The following is an 18,920-nucleotide window of genomic DNA, read 5'->3' as shown; positions in this document are numbered from 1 at the left end:
CGGAGCGGTAGGACTAATTCGGCTACCCTCGGTGCCATCTTCCGGAGTGGTAGGACTAATTCGGCTGCGCTCTGTGGCATCGTTCTGTTCGGGAGAACCAGTGCACTGGCACTCTGTGTTATTCGCCGCGTCGGATTGCACACACATAACCAGTTCTTAAAAGAAGGAAAATAATGATTTTTTTTTTCTATTTTTAGTTCAGCTTGATGTAACGGATCTCTTGTTATGGAATTGACCCAAAATTAACTTCGCTTTTTAAGATAGCCTGTGGACTTGGAATATTTGGTTAGTTTATTCTTGGGTCACCTTGATATATAGTTACCTTTCAATTAATTACATTTTCTTTCGTAGTTTAGGTGGACTAAAAAAAACACACAACCATAAACGAACTGGTCTGTGTTTTTATCAGCAGTCGTTTTCGTGTGCTATACATTTCATGTTAAAACAGATCCCTTAAAATTGGTTCATGTGTAACGCCTTAAATTATATATGCTAAAGATATTGGGAGCTATGTACATGGATTTAACCAAGACAATTACATCACGCAAGTAAACAAATCCACCATAGTTCGGAGTTTTCTTAAACAATGATTTCAGGGCATGAATCCGTAATTTTGGGTAGGAAGCGGATACATTCAACAGTACTATTATATCCATGTTGTTCACGCATGCCACCTCTAGAAGGAAAAAATGATATCTTCGAGAAAAAACACAAGGATGACCATCTACAAACACGCTAGAGGGATTGCGGACACTTCATGTACGGGTATGTTTACATGTGTGCTTTCTCACCCAGGTATGTGTATATTGTACACATTTCGATTTTTTTACACGGTAGCACGAGGGAATTGATCAGCGAGCCTATAACTTCAAGTTTAAAGATAAGTTAGACAAGCTAGTGTTATACTCAACTGCAACTTTTGCCTGTATGTGTAGCTACACCTGCAAGCACACGTCGTGTTTCGCAAACTCGCTTGTGTACGTTCACAGTGGACATTGAAAGCGAACTCTCGATTTTCTCTCTCATTACGGATTGAAAGGCACATTTTCTGATAGTTTCGCTGTCATACTTTTGTATGAAAATGTTTACTTAAAAACAACGCTTGCGTGTGTGCGTGAAGTTAGCAGCACAGCGGCATAGCAGCAAGCTGCTGGCAATAAGCTGATATGCTGTTGGCAGCTAGCTGCTACATATTATTCTACGACTATGATAATATATATTTACTTAACTTCTAGTGTTTATAATTGTATGTGTTTTATGGACAACATATCTTCTCATGACAAATGCAAAATTTATATTTTGTAAACCGAAATTTAACGAGTCGTTTTACATTAACAAATACACACTTATATGTTTTAGATATTTTATTAGTCAGATAAACAGTAAAACTATAAATAATAAATAATGTTTGTACAGAAATCTGATGAACAAACTTGAAAAATGTCATTCAATAAATGCGAAAATAGTTCGATCGAAAAAAATCAGGTAGTCGAGAGATCTCTTGTCCAGGTTTGCCTTAAAAGACGCTATGATTCTTGAAATACTTGAGGTCACAGTATTTGATGTCACACCATAAAATATCGATAGGGCATGTAATAAAGATATTTCAAAATGAAAAAAAAACGCAGTTATAAATATTAACATAAACATAAATAAAACCAACCGGATTTCCCTGAAAGACAGTCTATCTTTTTGACACCTTAATAATTAATCAATCAACGACCTTGTGAATGTTGTCAAAATATTGTACGAGTTTAAGGACATATTTTCAAATAAACATATATGTTCTGGTCTCTTAAGGTCATAAGTTCTCTGTCTAGTAAAAGCGGAACCAAATTACTGTTAACGTTAAGTGAGCTTTCAGTTCAGGGAAACCCTTGCTTTTACATAATATTAATATTTTAAGGGATGAATTTAAGCGGTTTGGCTGTTCTGTCTGGATGGTGGCGAGACGGAAGTAAAAATGTCAAGGAGGACGTTCTCCACTGAGCGGCTCTGTATGGCTTGTAAAATTCGTCCCAGCCACGTGTCGATAGCCGGTTGCCCGCAGTAAAACGGAATGTCCAGCTCCTTCCGAATAAAGTTGTACATTCGGCTTGTACCTGAAGAAATAAAACAAATATAATTACCATAAGTAAGATATGCTAATTTATTCACGAGTGTTCGTTTTCATCTAACAAAATAATGTAATTTATGCTGTTGTTAATTTAATTACTATATAATTTTATCGTTTAACGGCAATAGGTTGATACGATCCGTTTGAAAATGATACAATGCGCAATATTAAACCATAAAAGGTATCACAAATTAATATGGACAGTATTAGTACCTTTTCCCATGTATTTCGATGCATCCATTTCTCCGTTACATGCCCGTTTATAGAGGTTTCGCATCCGTTCATACACAACCGTTTCCGCAGCAGCCTTCGTCCCCTGCATTCCCGAGGCTTCCTTGAGAGCCGCTATCCGTTCGTCGCACAGGAACATAAAATCGTACCACTCCGTCTTCTCTAACAAATTGGTGGCCCCAGGGTACTGTTCCCGGAGATTATCGGCCTCCTCCATGGCGAGATTCCTCAGGAGCCGTAGGTCCACGGCCTGGGCGGTCAGACATAACAGGTTAGTCACCATCATCTGTACGATCTCAACCGCCTCCGCCGTCAGCCGTGCGCTTACCAATGCCATCGAGTTAACAGACTGGTTGTGCGTCTCAGCGCTTATCACGTGGTTGCTCATGGGGTTCACAAAATGGTCGAGCTCCGACATGTACGAAGCCATCGCTGTATCGCAGCCTTTGAATCCAAAGTCGAGATTTATATCACATCCGCTGAGATTCGGAGGTAGTCCAAAGTTCAGTTTTCCGTTCACAACTTCTTGAAACTGAGCTAGGAGCAGTTTCCCACACACACCCATCACTTGTCTGGTCTGATCCATCGCGATTGACATGGTTTCTCCTTGGAAATTTGCTCCGTGTGCAATTATGTTTGTGCGATGGTCAATGATGGGGTTATCATTGGCACTATTCAGCTCAATGGTGATACGCCTACAAGCATCGACAAGAGTCTCAGCGACGGACCCAAGCCACTGTGGCGAGCTCCTCAGACTGTATCTGTCCTGCTTGAGGACGCCATACTTGTCTGGAAGATGCATGTCTAGAGTGGTAATCGCCAACTGGCTGTCTTCAAGTACGCGTAGCATATTGCGAGCTATTTCCTTTTGGCCGACATGCGGTAGGCACTCATGAATCAGAGGGTGAAAACTTTCCGTTCTCCCGTGAAGAGCTTCCACTGACATTCCTGTGCACACTTGAGTTAGGAGTAACATAATATTGGCGTCATACAGAGTTGGCGCGGAAACACCCGCAGCGAATGAATCCGCATTGATAATAGCCAGTCCTTCTTTAGGCCCCAGGGTAATTGGCGTAATTCGGACCGCTTCGAGCGCTTTAGGACACGTTGTTTGAACTCCAGCGTGGACGACCTGCAAATCCGCGCGGCCAATCATAGCCGCTGCGATGTAACCAAGAGGCATCAGGTCCCCGCTGGCGCTCACCGAGCCTCTTAGTGGGACTCGGGGCGTTATGTCGTGATTTATCAACTCCACCAGCACCTAGGGCACGTCAGGTCGCACGCCGGAGTATCCTTTCGTCAGACAGTTCGCACGCGTCACCATGGCAGCGCGTGTCAAATGCACGGGAAATACTCGACCCATTCCAGCATTCACGTGCCGAATTAAGGCTGTTTGTACATCATCTAATTTACATGACCTTACTTCTGCGCTCCCGCCAAAACCTGTATTTATACCGTACACAATTAGCCCTTCGTCCAATTTCTCTTTAAGGTATTTTTGGTTTGAAACCATTTCCTTTAAAGCGTCCTCGGCCAGAACGACCTTGACCCCGCTGTCGGCACTAAGGCCGAGAACCTCGGGTATAGAGAGTTGTCTCCCGTTTAAGATCACCGTGTCCTTGATCTTTCTACGCTCCTGTATCATGGCAAGCGTGGTTTTTACGTGACTTTCCGACATTGTTCTTAGTAGTCTAAAGAAATATATACATGTGCATGTAATTATACGGTACTATGATTTAGTAATATCAAAACATTTAGAAAGAACTGTCATGTATATATATATACAATCTTTGCCATATGGATCAAAAATTGAAGCGAAAAACTATTTATTATATCTTTGTGTTAATAAAAACGGTATGTATACGTACCGCGATTGTGGAATATTCGAAATCTGGTTAAAAAGTTGAAAAGAATCCGACCGGAAATCAAAAATGTTCGAAGGTTGTTTCTGTCATTTAACTTATATCTATTAAATTTCTATTCCATTAAGGTTACGGTTTTGCCTCTGTAATTTTTCCACGAAATTAAATTAAATGTATTCATTAAATTCCACGCTTATTTCAGTAATGCAATTTCTTCCAATACAAACGACATCATAAAAAGAAAAAAATCCTTGAAAATTATTTAGGAAATAGAATCCTTTAATATTTAAAATTATAATAAAGATAAATGTGTAAAATATTTTTTTCCAGTAAACCTTACATACCTTTATTTGTTTAAGGCGAATATAAAATGGTATTTAACTGTCCCTTTTATCTTTCTCTCTGAACCCTTCGAACAAGTAAAACAATGAATTACTTTAAACTATACCGAACAGTAAGCTTATCATGAATGTGTGATGCCAGTTCCCAGTGCGCCATGTTATATATAGGAGCCACTGGCCATCCTACCAGGATATTAGTTTAACTGTGCTAGCTACCACATTACACGAAAGCGATGGATATATCCGGAAATCGAATCAGACTCGGCTTTTTCTACGAACTGGAGATGGTCGAGATGACACAGAGAGGGCTGTTCGAAACGTAAACATAAAACACGGATATCATGACAACTAGTTCCGGCTACAATTTTATAAATTATGCTTAGTGAGAGTTAAATATAGTTCACCTGAATTATTGATTGTATGATGACAGATATACTTTGGTTTGCCCGCCAATCACAGGGAAGCATGCACTAATGTTGAAACTAAAAATATATATGACTGTTATTTATGTGAAGTAAGAACGTAATCAGCAGCATGTTAATTATGATAAAGTAAACAAATATTACAGTATGTTGTTGAATTATAGAATATTATTTTGGTCGATCAATTTAGACAGGCCTTTTTGTACAATTAATCAAAACATAAGGATGTGGACGGCATGATCTAATCAGGTGTTTATTTAATTTGTTATACAACCAAAAAACAAAGCCATTCGTGTTTGGTTATGCTTAAAAATACATAGAAAAGTCGGCGGACCTTTAAACGCTACCATTTTCTTCGAAAAAAACAAACTTCGGCGATTTCATTGCATTTCCAAATATATTTATCTGTGTGCATTAGTACGAACTGGTTAACATATCTGTTAAATTATTAAAAACTATCAATATCAGTTAATTTTACACCAAACCCAAATTTTGTAAGCGACAACATCCGTTGCAAAGGTACATATTTTTTTTTATGAACAACTGAAGATTGATCACGCGCTGAAACCAGTTTTGGACGGTTTATTAGTTGTTTGATTCCATTAGCGAAATATGATTATTAAGCTTTACATACCCTTATTGAGTGTCTTCATTAACATTATTAGTTTCGAAAAACCAGTGTGTGTATACCATGTGATAAACTACGCCATATATGCTCCGTCGGAAGGCAACATTTTGCTGAAAATGAACACTTAAAACAAAGATAACTTTTGTTTTTCTACACCAATATAAACAAAGGGCAGTCTATGATGCTCAAAGAACCCATTCTTTGTTTTATTACCAGAGTTTGATAAGGTAAATAGTTTCATCAAACACTTCGACAAACATGATTTCAAAATAATGTTTTGACAGTGCTCCGTCAGACGGCCGTAATGCGGAAAGGTTTGTCGAAGTGTTTTAAGAAACTAAACTCTCAATCAAACTCTGGTAAAATACCGAACGCGGGGCTCCGTAAGCGGCGTATACGTAGACTGCGCTATATTTCATTTAAAATGATGAAGAAATAGTGAAGTTATCTTTGTTTAAACTCTAATAAAGATATTTCAAAATAGCAAATACAAAAGGAAACACAGTTGATTAAAAACAACACCAAACGGATTTCCATGAAATTTCTTATCTTGTTGACACCTTAATAATTTATCACCAACGAACTTGTGAATGTTGTCAAAATAATGTACGAGTTTCAAGACAGATTATCGAATAAACATCATAACACGTGTGTAACATAGTTTGTTCTCTTTAGATCATAACTTCTCTGTCATGTTAGAGCGAAATCACATAATTGTTAACGTTTTGTGAGCTTTCAGGGCCCGTCGCCGAGACTCTTGTCGATGCCTGTAGGCGTATCACTATTGGGTGTGTGTGGGAAACTGCTCCTTGCTCAGTTTCAAGAAGTTGTGAACGTAAAACTAAACTTTGGACTACCTCCGAATCTCAGCGAATGTGATATAAATCTCGACTTTGGATTCAAAGGCTGCGATACAGCGATGGCTTCGTACATGTCGGAGCTTGACCACTTTGTGAACCCCATGACCAACCACGTGGTAAGCGCTGAGACACACAACCAGTCCGTTAATTCGATGGCACTGGTAAACGCGCGGCTGACAGCGGAGGCGATTGAGATCGTACAGATGATGGTAACTAACCTGTTGTGTCTAACCACCCAGGCCGTGGACTTCCGACTCCTACGGAATTTCGCCATTGAGGAGGCCGATTAGCTCCGGGAACAGTACCCGGTGGCCACCAATTTGTTAGAGAAGACGGAGTGGTACGATCTTATGTTCCTGTGCGATGAACGGATAGTGGCTCTCAAGGAAGCCTCGGGAATGAAAGTGACAAAGGCTGCTTCGGAGATGGTTGTGTACGAACGGATGCAAAACATCTACAAACGGGCATGCAACGGAGAAATGGATGCATCGAAATACATGGGAAAAGGTACTGATACTGCCTATTTAAAATTTGTGATACGTAACAGTATAATATTGCACATTATATCATTTTAAAACGGTTGGTACATGTATAAACCAATTACCGGTAAACGATAAAATAATATAGTTATATAAAGCAATAACAACATTATTACATTATTCTGTTTGGTGATTAACGACCACTCGTAACGATCTAAGCATAACTTACATATGGTTATTTTATCTGTTTTTATTTCTTCAGGTACAAGCCGAATGTACAACTTTATTCTGAAGGAGCTGAACATTCCGTTCTACTGCGGGCAACCGGCTATCGACACTTGGCTGGGACGGCTTTTGAAGGCCGTCCAGAGCCGCTCAGTGGAGGACGTCCTCCTTGACATCTTCACTGCCTTATATATAACTCGATATGTAAACATATATGTTTCCCTGACTTGAAACCTCACAAAACGTTAACAATTATGTGGTTTCACTCTAACCTGACAGAGAAGTTATGATCTAAAGAGAACAAACTATGTAACACACGTGTTATGATATTTATTCGATAATCTGTCTTTAAACTCGTTCAAAATTTGACAACATTCACAAGTTCGTTGGTGATGAATTATTAAGGTGTCAACAAGATAAGAAATTTCAGGGAAATCCGTTTGGTGTTGTTTTTAATCAACTGTGTTTTCTTTTGTATTTGCTATTTTGAAATATCTTTATTATATGCTCTCGATCTGTTATAGTGCCTTAAGTATGGTTATTTTAAGAATTAAAGCGTCATTAAAGGCAAACCTGGACAAGGATAGGTCGCTCGACGAATACCTGATATAAAACTTCTGGCATTTTCGATCGAGCTACTTTCGTATTGATAGAATGATAATTTTCAATTTTGTTCACAATATTTTTGCATATACATAACAAATTGAGCATTTCTGTTTATCCAACTAATAAAACATAAGTATTTGTATATTTCTAAATGTAAAACAACTTACTTAATTTCGGTTTACAAAATATTAATTTGGTATACGTCAAGATGGGATATGTCAATGACCGTTTGTCATTCAGTGCGCATTGCATACCGCCGTGAACAAATCAGCGACGTTGTGTCATAGTATACATTCGCTCTAGTCTTGCAATTTTGGAATGCCATCGTCGTCTCTTAACGTAAACACGGGCGTACAAAGAATACGTCAGAGAAAATATCGGAAAATGTGCCTTTCAACTTACTAGAAGAGAGCAAATCGAAAGTTAAACTTGAATATCCAGTGTGAATGTACGCACATTTTCGACACACAGCGAGTTTGCGAAACACGACGTGTACTTGCAGGTGTAGCTACACATACAGGTAAAATTTGAAGCTGAGTTTAACATTAGTTTGCCTTATTCATCTTTAAACTTAAACTGATAGGCGCGCTGATCAATCCCCTCGTGCTACCATACAATATATTAGACATGTGTACAAACCTGGGTGACGTTATACACGAGAAAGCACACACTTATATATACATACCCGTACATGGAGTTGTCGCAACCTCGCGAGCGTGTCTGTTAATAGTCATCCATGTGACCTTTTCCTCGAAAATACCCTTTGTTCCTACAAGGAGTGAATGCGTTTCTACATGTATATAAAAGTACCTCTAAATATATCCGATTCCGAACTAAAATTACGAACAAAGCGGTAAAGTATGCTCTAACGTGATGGTTTAAGAAACACCCAATCTATGGTGGATCTTTTTACTTGCTTGTTGTAATCGTTTTTTTTTTAAATACATGCACATAGCTTCCAATATCTATCCAGTATATTATTTACGAAATGACAAATGCACCAAATTTAAGGAATCTGTTCAAACTTGAAATGTGAAGCAAAGACATGTTCGTTTATGGTTGTTGTTTTAAAAACACCAATGTTTCCTAAGAAAATGTAACTAATAAAAAAGGTACCTGTATATAAAAGTGATTCAAGAATTAAAAAAACGACTTATATGCTCATCTTTATTGTCTTCATCATCATCATCATCATCACCATCATCATCATCATCATCATCATCATCATCATCATCATCATCATCATCATCATCATCATCAAGCTGAACTATATCAATACTTTCCTTCTTTTAAAAATTGGTTATGTATGTGAAATCCTTCACGACAAATGCAACTGAGCGCCATCGCATTGGTCCTCCCGCACAGGACGATGCCTCTGAGCGCAGCCGAATTTGTCCTACCTCTCCGGACGATGCCACCGAGCGAAGCCGAATATGTCCTATCTCTCCGAACGATGCCACATATCGCAGCCAAATTGGTCCTACCGCTCCGGATGATGCCACAGAACACAGCCGAATTAGTCCTACCGCTCCGGATGATGGCACCGAGCGCAAGCGCTTTGGTCATGAAAATACAACAAAGCGCAGACGAATTGGTCCTCCCACTCCTGATGAAACCATGAAGCTTCGCTGCGTTGGTGCTTCCGCTCCCGACGGCGGCTGGGGCTTGGTCATTGTCATCCGTAAGTCATGTGTATTAATTGGTCACATAATTGATGACTTAAAATCATTTTTACCCCTTAAATCTAACATCATCTACGCTATTTTTCGGCCAGATCTTCAATATTGTAAGTAACTTTACTTGCATGCCTGTGTCTGCCAATAATGTCTTTTTAATTGTTTCACGGGCGTAAGAGCAAAAAGACGACGTTTGGCGTTTTGACGTCTTTTCGTTGTTGGGTTCTTGTGAAGGCGATTTTAAAATAAAGGAAATACGATGAAGAACGATGCTTATTCAAATAATATCACTTCTTTATGCTGCCGTTCAGCTTTTTAGTCTCAACATTAAAAGACGAGAAAACTATTATTATCGTCTTTTGTTCTGGCAAAGCGATAAAAAAGAATAGCTGAAAATGGCAAAACTGAACCACCTTTAATACTAACAGGATTTTTCAACGTATTTTAGAATTATGTTTTTGGAATAAAATCGGGATCAATTATCGCTTAATATTTATGCGAAAAGCTAAAGAAACAAGCTCAGTAGCAAACAGTTTAAACATAAACCCGGTTTAATGGCACTGGGTAAACGCCAAAGACATAGAACATAAAATCACAAACAAGAAACATGGAAGAACAGCACAAAACTCCACAAACAGCACAGTGCAAACATACTATCTTTAAAAAACTAGGTATGTTTATCAAGGGTTGTTAGGTACAGCTTTGTAACGGTCAGAAAAATGCAAATATACTGGGGGTTTAAACCAGTTTATGTGCACAAACCTCACTCTTATCCCAAAAATCCTAAAAAAAAATAAAACGCAAAAGGTACATCTTATCAAAGTACGCATTAAGTCATTGAATATGGAACGAAACATTCCAGGAGTAATTCTGGCATTCTATTGAATAATTTTCCCAATGAATCGGAACATCTTACCGATGTTCAACTTAGGTATTACCTAGATGTTTTCAATTTCTAGCATTTATAAGACTTACATTTTTCACAGGCGCAACAGTATTGAACTTTCTGATCGGCGGAGCAGTCAACAGCTTTGGTGTGATATACGTATAGCTGCTCGACGTGTTTCAGGAGAGCTCCGGTAAAACAGCCTGGGTCGGCTCCATGGCAAACACCATGGGACTGCTGTTAGGTACCGTGTAAATATAAAGTAACAATTAAAAATAATTGGGGAACTTAAAAAAGGCGAAGGTTATTGTATAAAAATAAACTATAAATCATGCTGGTGTCCATTTTGGGGGATTGACCACTCGAATATGCCAACGATCGCGGATCGACCCGAGGAGTTTTTAAAATAGAGGCGGACTATATTGATTAAAAACGCCAATGCCCAAATTTAACCATTTTCGTTTTGTCTCCATGATGCCTCTTTCTACATTTTCAACATAAGTTATTTCTAACACAGGTCCGGTGTCGAGTGCCTTGAGTTCTCGGTTCTTCTGTCAGACGATGGTGGTCGTCGGCGGCGTCTTGACGGCGGCCGGCTGGACACTGACTAGTCTTATGCCGAGACTGGAATACATGTTTCTTATATACGGCTTACTAGCGGGTTAGTCGATGTTTTCATACTCTCCAAAATGTTGATATTTTTTCATGCCATAATTCTTTCAAAGGTTTTCAATTCTTATAAAGGTTTCCGTTATGTAGAGGTTATAGGCATTGTTTGACTATCTACAATGCGATCAGATTTCAAATGTTTTTAAACACATCTAGTTAATGTTCTTACAACCCGAGTTATTGAAATTACACAAGAGCGCTTCTCGCATATGTATATTTTTACTCCGAGGGTATTGGATAAAGTAATTGTATTGTACCATTTTCATAACGTTGTAATTTAACTACGAGCTAGTTATCAAAGCCGGTATGCGAAGTTTAAGCTCGTCGGATCTAGCAGAAATTCCAAGTATGTCTAGAATCAGTCTACCTAGCCGTTATATTTTGTTTCTTTACTTTGACAGGTATCGGTAAGTCTTTGGCTTACACGCCGTCCATCGTCATCCTTGGGCAGTCGTTCCGCAGGCTGCACTCCCTCGCCACGGGGATCGCGGTCGCCGGCGCCGGTATTGGCACCTTCGCGTTTGCACCGCTCCTTGAAATGCTCTTCAAACATGTTGAGTTTAAATGCACAATGTTTATAATGGCGGGTGTAATGGTGAATATCATTATTTGTGGGTTGTTCTTCAGAGATGTGCCTAATGACAAGAGTGCGTTAACAATTAATGAGGGTAAGGAAAGGGCAAATGATATATATTGCATTGAAACTGTTACAAATGAACAAAGTAGAAATGAGAGTGATTATTGTGATAAAGAAGACACGCAGAGAAAGAACGCTAATGAACAAAGTAGAAATGAGAGTGATTTTTTTGATGAGGTAGACAAGTAGAGAATGAACGCAAATGACGCCCGCTACCAGCAGACCTCTTGAAACTCGATATTCGTACAGAAGGGATTCCGCGAATATTTAGACTACACACTTTTGAAGAGGTCATTGTTTCTTTGCTTCGGCGTATCCATCATGTCGGCGGCATGCGGCCATACACCCGCCACCGTTATGATTCCGCCGCTAGCAATTGAGCATTACGTGACTCCACAAAGGGCCGCATTTCTTCTCTCAATCACCGGTATAGCCGACATTGTAGGGCGGCTCGCTTTTGGTTTCCTTTGTGATATCGAACTACTGCGAAATAGTAGAAAATATTTTTACACGACGGCTATATTCATCAGCGGTATTGCAAATATAACTAGCGGGTTTTCCTCCCAGTACTGGCAATTCGCAACCTACTCTGTGATATTTGGGCTCTTCGCGGGTTCTTATAACGCGCTCGACCCATGATTCTGGTAGACCTGCTGGGGAGTGGCAAACTAGCCAGTTCATTCGGCCTGGTCCTCCTTTTCCAGTGGACGGGGTTTCTGCTCGGACTACAATGGCACGTTTGTGTAAAAGAACAGTTGAGCTATTTAATTTGGCTATGCGTACATCTATGTAAATTTTGCATTGACAAATTCTAGAAAAATTATTTTTAATAAACTTAGTCGTGTAAAACCATGTTTTATATTGTATTTTCAGGGTGGATAAAGGACGCGTTAGGAAACTATCAATCAGCATTTCATTTCGCGGGTATTTCCATGATTGCAAGTTCATTTGTGATGGGACTTTCCGCATTCTGTGACTGTAAAAGGAAGAAGAAACATACAAAAGATGTGGAAATATTTTTCCGAACCTTCTGGCAATGTTCAACTTGTCGGAGTATTCATTGTTGGTTTTACAGCAGTTGTTGATGCGAACAGTTCAAAGGTCAACCAGTAATTCTCATGCACTGTATAACTATATTTTTGCATATGCATTTTAATCGCAGTTAAGGAGGAGATGTAAGTAAAATCGAAACCTGTTTAGTAGAACAAAAAATGAAATTAACTATAAATCGTGATTTATACGTTTGTATGCACTATTGATTTCTAGTGTATTGTTGGAATGTTTTTATAATCATCATTCAACACAACTTGAAATTGAACATTAAAACCAAAATGAATTTTAATAATACATTTTATCGAGTAGGCTAGGAACGTATGTTCTGAAGATTGTACCTCACCAATGATAGTATTTACGTACTATAAACGTCAAACTATAATTACATTATTAGCTGGTTTGTCAGCTGGAACGAAGACTTAGTTTTTATGTGTGGTTTTGATATTCATTATCAGTTTTGGAGTTATCGAAATAGACTTAGGTGGGAGGGCTAATGGAGTATTGTTGAAAAATATTTTATTCATCCACGACATTAAGGCAATACGTTCAACCCCTTCTCTTTTATGCCACCTTTTATAACAGTTAGATAAAGTCTCTGTCAATTCTTATTTACACGTATGGAAATTAATTTCAGATTCTATCCGGTATTTATGACTTTTATTTAGCAGTTTTCTTAGGTTGATAATTTTTAATAAACATAAAATCCACAGTAACAATATGCCCAAAAGCGTCGTAACGATACACATATTCAATACAATCTCACGAAGAAGGTGTATTTCCAGAAATGTCATCTTCTGCCGTTACTTCGATATATTTAAATATGCAATTTCGAATAAGCCTATTATAATTATAACATATTATTGGTACTTCTTTATTCTTAAAGTATTGCAGAACGCATTTTTCTAAATTTTTATTCTTGAATAAACCATTTAAATATTTTGCTAAAAGAAAGTTTAATACGAGTTCCACATTAACAATAGTGGAATGGAGGTAATGTTTAGTATAACCGTTAACAATACAAGCGCATTCATACTTTGGATCATCTGTCCTCAAAATGATTTTTTTCCGCTTCCTTATCCAATAAGCTTAAAGAAGTAACTGAAGTACAAAATAAATCGATGTTTCCCATTTAGTAACAGGATATTATTGCACTGCTCGAAATCAATTGTTCGACGTTGTCTCTGTTTTATGTTTCCTTTAATCATCTTACAATGTGATCTTGTCTAACGCTTTCTATCTATAAATAATGAAAACAATATCAATATTACTACTCTTTGATATATTACCAACATTAGATATGTGATCATTGAGTCAAAGCGGATATGGAGTTTGCAAGCGTTTATTCCTGTCAAGTTATGCGTGCCATCTTGCCTTGAATCTATAGGAATTGCTTACTTTATCTGTAAATAGTATATGTTCTACTGGATGAATGGTTAATTTATCCAAACTATGTAAGCTGCTATAAAAATGTTGATATAAAAAATGAAGGAGTTATTATTCTTTTTGATTTGATAAACATGTTCTCGTAACCGGACTTCGATGGCCCCCTGTCTGTCCTACATACTGAATTCCACAAATTTCCACATTTCAATTAATAACATAATTATATTATTAGATGATTTTCAAGAGACGTTTTTCTTTAGTAAACAGTTAAATGTTCTATTATTTATGAAAGAGGGAATATTTGGGCTATTTCGAAGAAAAGAACAGCAAATACATTTCCCAGATTTGCACGAAGAAATGTTAGGAAACAAGCCACCATTCGTAACGTTCGTACTATTGGTAACTTTAATGGAGAGACGACCACTCTTAAATTATTGAAGGAAAGTTTATCATTTGAATCTGTATTAGAACTTACTTGACAAGTTTTAGGTAGATGTAAATACAATCTACGAATATTTACTATAGGTTGCCTTTTAAATAGGGAAAATATGTTGAATCAAAGTTGACGGAGCCTGCATTCTAGGTCTAGGTTTTTGGTTTGTATAGGCACCTATTTTTTAGAAACGTTATAGTACATTGCTAAAAAGCTATATTAATGACCATCTAAATTTGACCTGACTATACGTACATTGAGACATGAGAGTAATGGCGAGATAAATGCGATAATGCGGTCTCAAAACTCATAAGTGATTACAAATTCAGTCATGTAAAGTGAATGAATGGAATCGACACTAAGTAACAAGTAAAATGTACCAAAACCTTTGTATATACAAGGTCTGCAACAACACTACGATTATATAAACTAAAGACTACCGTTCTCAGTGTCTGTAAAACTGGAAATTATGAAAACATTAAATGGAAGTGCTGGGCGATTTTTTACATGATTACAAATAATACCTTTAAAATATATTTTCCGAGAAGCTTTATACTCAGCATATACTCCACAACTCAAGTTTGGCCTTCTGTGGGCAAGAAGTAAATGGAATTATAACACAATTTTACATATAAGAGTTTATTAACATTTCTATAATACGCACTGTAATAACACAATGCGTGGAAATATAATAGACATTTAAATCCTTTGAATACTTTTCTTCGCAATTTGAATTAACTTTCAGAATATGTTATAGTTGTGCAAATTTAACGAATTAATTGCAAGGAAACATTTCGTTAAATTTGTAAAAAGAAATTTCTTATCGGCTTGAAACTCGGGTAAGTAAATCTTCAGGTGTGACGTCACGGCATAAACAGTGAATCGATTCAATCACCTAGACCACCAAACAAACTAGATTAGAAATACTTGGCTCTGATTTGCTTATTTAGTGCGATGAACTCTAAATAGTTCGTAAAGATCTATTTGTACAATATTGCCCATGCTGGTCCAATGTTGTAGGTTTAAAACGTAACACTATCTCAGTATACGACAGTAGTGAGATAAATTTATTAAATTTCGATTTTCTTGACGTTTCAAAAATTGACCGCTATAGTCAAGTATTAGTTAGAACATATAAGGTAAACTCTTTACGATAAAGAACGGCAGAGCAAACAATCCGAACTATTTTTAGTTATAGATTCTACCTAATACGTTCTAAATGTCTTTAGAGTATCACATGTTTTCAGCCGGCGGGAAGAAAATTACGTATGTTAGGTTGTAAAACTACAAGTCTTAATGATTAAGAGTTGAACTTGAATGTCTTTTATTGACTGAAAATGTAGGTTATAATCTGAATAGATTTCTTTTTTTAAAAAAAACACGTAAATTAAAAATGTTTAAGAAATGATTAGTTTCCGTTGTCATAGTAATGTGCAGATCTTTCACCGTTGCTATGGAAATACATAAAAATATCACCGTTGCTATTGTAAAGTGTAAAAATATCACCAATCCTATGGTAATTTGTAGATATGTCGTCAATGTTTTTGCAATTTGTCACCGTTGCTAAAGTAATGTGAAGAAATGTCACGGTTGCCAGGGTAATGTGTAGCTATATCGCAGTTGCTATGGTAATGTGTAGATACAGTACAGTGATTAGCAGTGAATCACGGAACAGGGATACAATAACATAATCAAATGGAATAAGATTATATAGATTAAACAAGATCACATCATTTTGATAACGCTGACAGTTAACAGCGGAAATGTACACATAGTACGTTTATAAAATGTAAACAGATGTAAATATAAAAATATAATCAAGCGAAAACTCGCAATCTCTTTTTTATGGGCACTTCCGAAACTGTAAAAACAAAACAGAGGATAATACTAGACTCTTTATAAATCTATTGGATGGCTTGTGTTCTGGTAATTATTATTGTGGCAAATAATCGCACTATTTATTACACGGTACCACATATCGCCAGATATCTCCGACCGATCGTTCCGTTAAATGCGTACGGCGTTTATATAAGTAAGAGATTTTCATATAAATATTGACATCCGGCAATGTAGTTAACATTGCTTATAATAGAAAGGTTGAGAAACGTTACTTGTACGTGTACGTATGGATAACTGTTGAGTGCTACGTCACCACAAAGAGATAAATCGAATTTTAAGTCCTTCATATTGAATGAGTAACTATTCACGTACACATCCAATACGTTCACGTTTTGTTGGTTGTAGGCCCCGGGTCCAGGGGTGTTCTCTTTCTGCGTAGGTTCAAAGTTCCGCCCAAGTAGCAAGTACTGGGGGCTTCTATTTTTTGTAACACTCGGATTATTCACTCCGTAGTTCGCGGGCCCCGGCGTGTTGGCCAGATCTTCCGCGAAGCCCAATTTGTCCCGACGCGCGTACAGGGAAACGGCCTTTCTGGTGGCTTAAAGGAGATGGACACCTGAGCAGTAAGAGCTCTTGAAAATGGAATAATTAACAGACCGAATTCATTAGTAAAAGAATTTTGGAAATCGACAACAATTTGGCGGAGTTATGGAAATACCTCTGGCATGAAGAAACGACCATTTAAAGTGGTTCATTTAACTAAATTCATCTTTATTAGTAAACATATTGACATCACTTATATTTTATCTTTGATGAATACCGTCCTTATACAAAAACATATTTTATCTTTGATGAATACCGTCCTTTTACGTACATAAACAGTCAGCTTTAGTTTGCAAGCAAGTTTGTTTCTTAATTAATTGTTCATAAAAAACAAACACAAAATGGCGGAAAGCCAAACCACCTCATAAGTCCTTTATAAAAGGATAAAGCTAAGCTTTTTTATAATAATGATGAAATATTTTTTTTCCATCAGTAAAATCATGAGTAAGGAAGCAAATCTGGGTTAATGAAATAAAGCACTGAAGCTTGGTACGATTAAAATCTTTCGAGAAAATGGGGCCAAAACAATTCTGAGGTTGCAGTTTCATTTAAAACAGCAGACACTATATCTTGATCGAATGCCATGATTCCGTGCCATACTTTGGAACAGATAGCAAAATACGTCATACTCGTATATCCAGAATGACACCATTGACGTACACTTGGACATAGCAATATACAACATATACTACTAGAAAGACATACTTTACAAAGTGATACCATTTTTTGATTTAAACAATATAGATTTCAATATTTTTTATAAAATTTTCAGTTTTCACATATACAAAGTATGCGCATAATGAAAGAAATAACTGTGGCAATAATACATGAAAAGTTGACAATTGGTGTATGCACAAAACGAAATGATCATTAGGTAATTGAGAAGGAAACTTTGCAGCTTATTCTATATGTTAGCTGCTTTATACAGATTCTTTTACAGTGATTTTCTTTGTAAGACTGGATAAACATTGGCAAACTTTGGAAGTAAAGTAAAATTATGAAACTGTAAGCTTATCTTATTTCAACCATACAAGAAATATAACTATGTAGCAGGAAAGATGAAGTCATAAGAGAAATATGGTAACACTTTTACAGTGCTAAAGGAGATCCCTTCTTAAGCATGCTGTATGATTCAGAGTGCACATGCTTTAATAAAACTACTGATCATTGCCCGAGTCTATCATCACTACCATTGCTTTGATTTATAAAAACAGTGTAAATGTTAATAGTGTTTCGCCTGTCTGTAGTTCACATCTACACTTTATAGCTCATGAAAAGAGTACATTGTAATTAAAAACGAATTATACATTAAAGGGGCTGCACTCCGTATGATGAAAAAGCGATAAAAGAAGAAAATTGTCGAAAACTGACATAATTTTTGGTATCAATGTGTACAATGCATTGAAATTTACTAACTAGAGTACCACATAGTTTACAATTAATTTATGTTTTGCAGTTTTTTTCGTATTTTTCCATTAAAAGAGATTACTAGGTATGTCTACCTAGTAGAATTAATTCCTTATGCGTGATTGGCTAGTCGATGTTATCACGGGATATTATTAAGTTAGGTATATAGCTTAAATACTCCAACAGTTTAGGGTTAGCCTTCGTAGCACAGTGGATACACAGTGGATACAGCACTGGATTGCAATTTTGGCTACCCGATTTTTTTAACAGTTTGGTATATTTTTTACAATTATGATATCAAAGAGTAAAACATTTCATTAAATGATTGTCCTGAGATTTTTTTTTGGTGTCAATCTGATGTATAGTTCCTTTAATAAGCTTGTAATAATGGCTGAAATACATCATGTGTACATTTAAATAGTATCCGTTAATTTATATATTGAACTTTAAACATGTATTCCAAATGCAGCACCATTGTATAAAACATTCACACCTATTTAAGTTTAAAGGTTGGTTTTCGAACAAAATGTTGTCTTTGAAAAATATTATCAAACTCGCCCACCC

General features: G+C 37.0%; 2 protein-coding genes and 1 pseudogene across 2 annotated transcripts; 2 read left to right on the top strand and 1 right to left on the bottom strand.

Annotated features, from left to right (window-relative positions):
- Positions 1–1,355: 1,355 nt before the first annotated feature.
- LOC128238809 (uncharacterized) lies at positions 1,356–4,025 on the bottom strand. Its single transcript, XM_052955069.1, is given in 2 exon segments — positions 1,356–2,102; positions 2,330–4,025. Coding segments are annotated over 2 exon segments (1,884 nt in total). The 3' UTR covers positions 1,356–1,914.
- A 2,338-nt stretch (positions 4,026–6,363) lies between these two features.
- LOC128237616 (uncharacterized) lies at positions 6,364–6,750 on the top strand. The gene has a single exon (XM_052953203.1). It carries the CDS (start codon positions 6,364–6,366, stop codon positions 6,748–6,750), a length of 387 nt encoding a protein of 128 aa, XP_052809163.1.
- A 3,798-nt stretch (positions 6,751–10,548) lies between these two features.
- LOC128237615 (monocarboxylate transporter 12-like) lies at positions 10,549–16,966 on the top strand (annotated as a pseudogene).
- The last annotated feature ends 1,954 nt before the right edge of the window (positions 16,967–18,920 follow it).

Source organism: Mya arenaria, chromosome 6, assembly GCF_026914265.1.
Source record: "Mya arenaria isolate MELC-2E11 chromosome 6, ASM2691426v1".
Lineage (NCBI taxonomy): Eukaryota > Metazoa > Mollusca > Bivalvia > Myida > Myidae > Mya > Mya arenaria.
The sequence above is the reverse complement of the archived record's forward strand: the minus strand, read 5'-3'. Positions and strand labels throughout refer to the sequence as shown.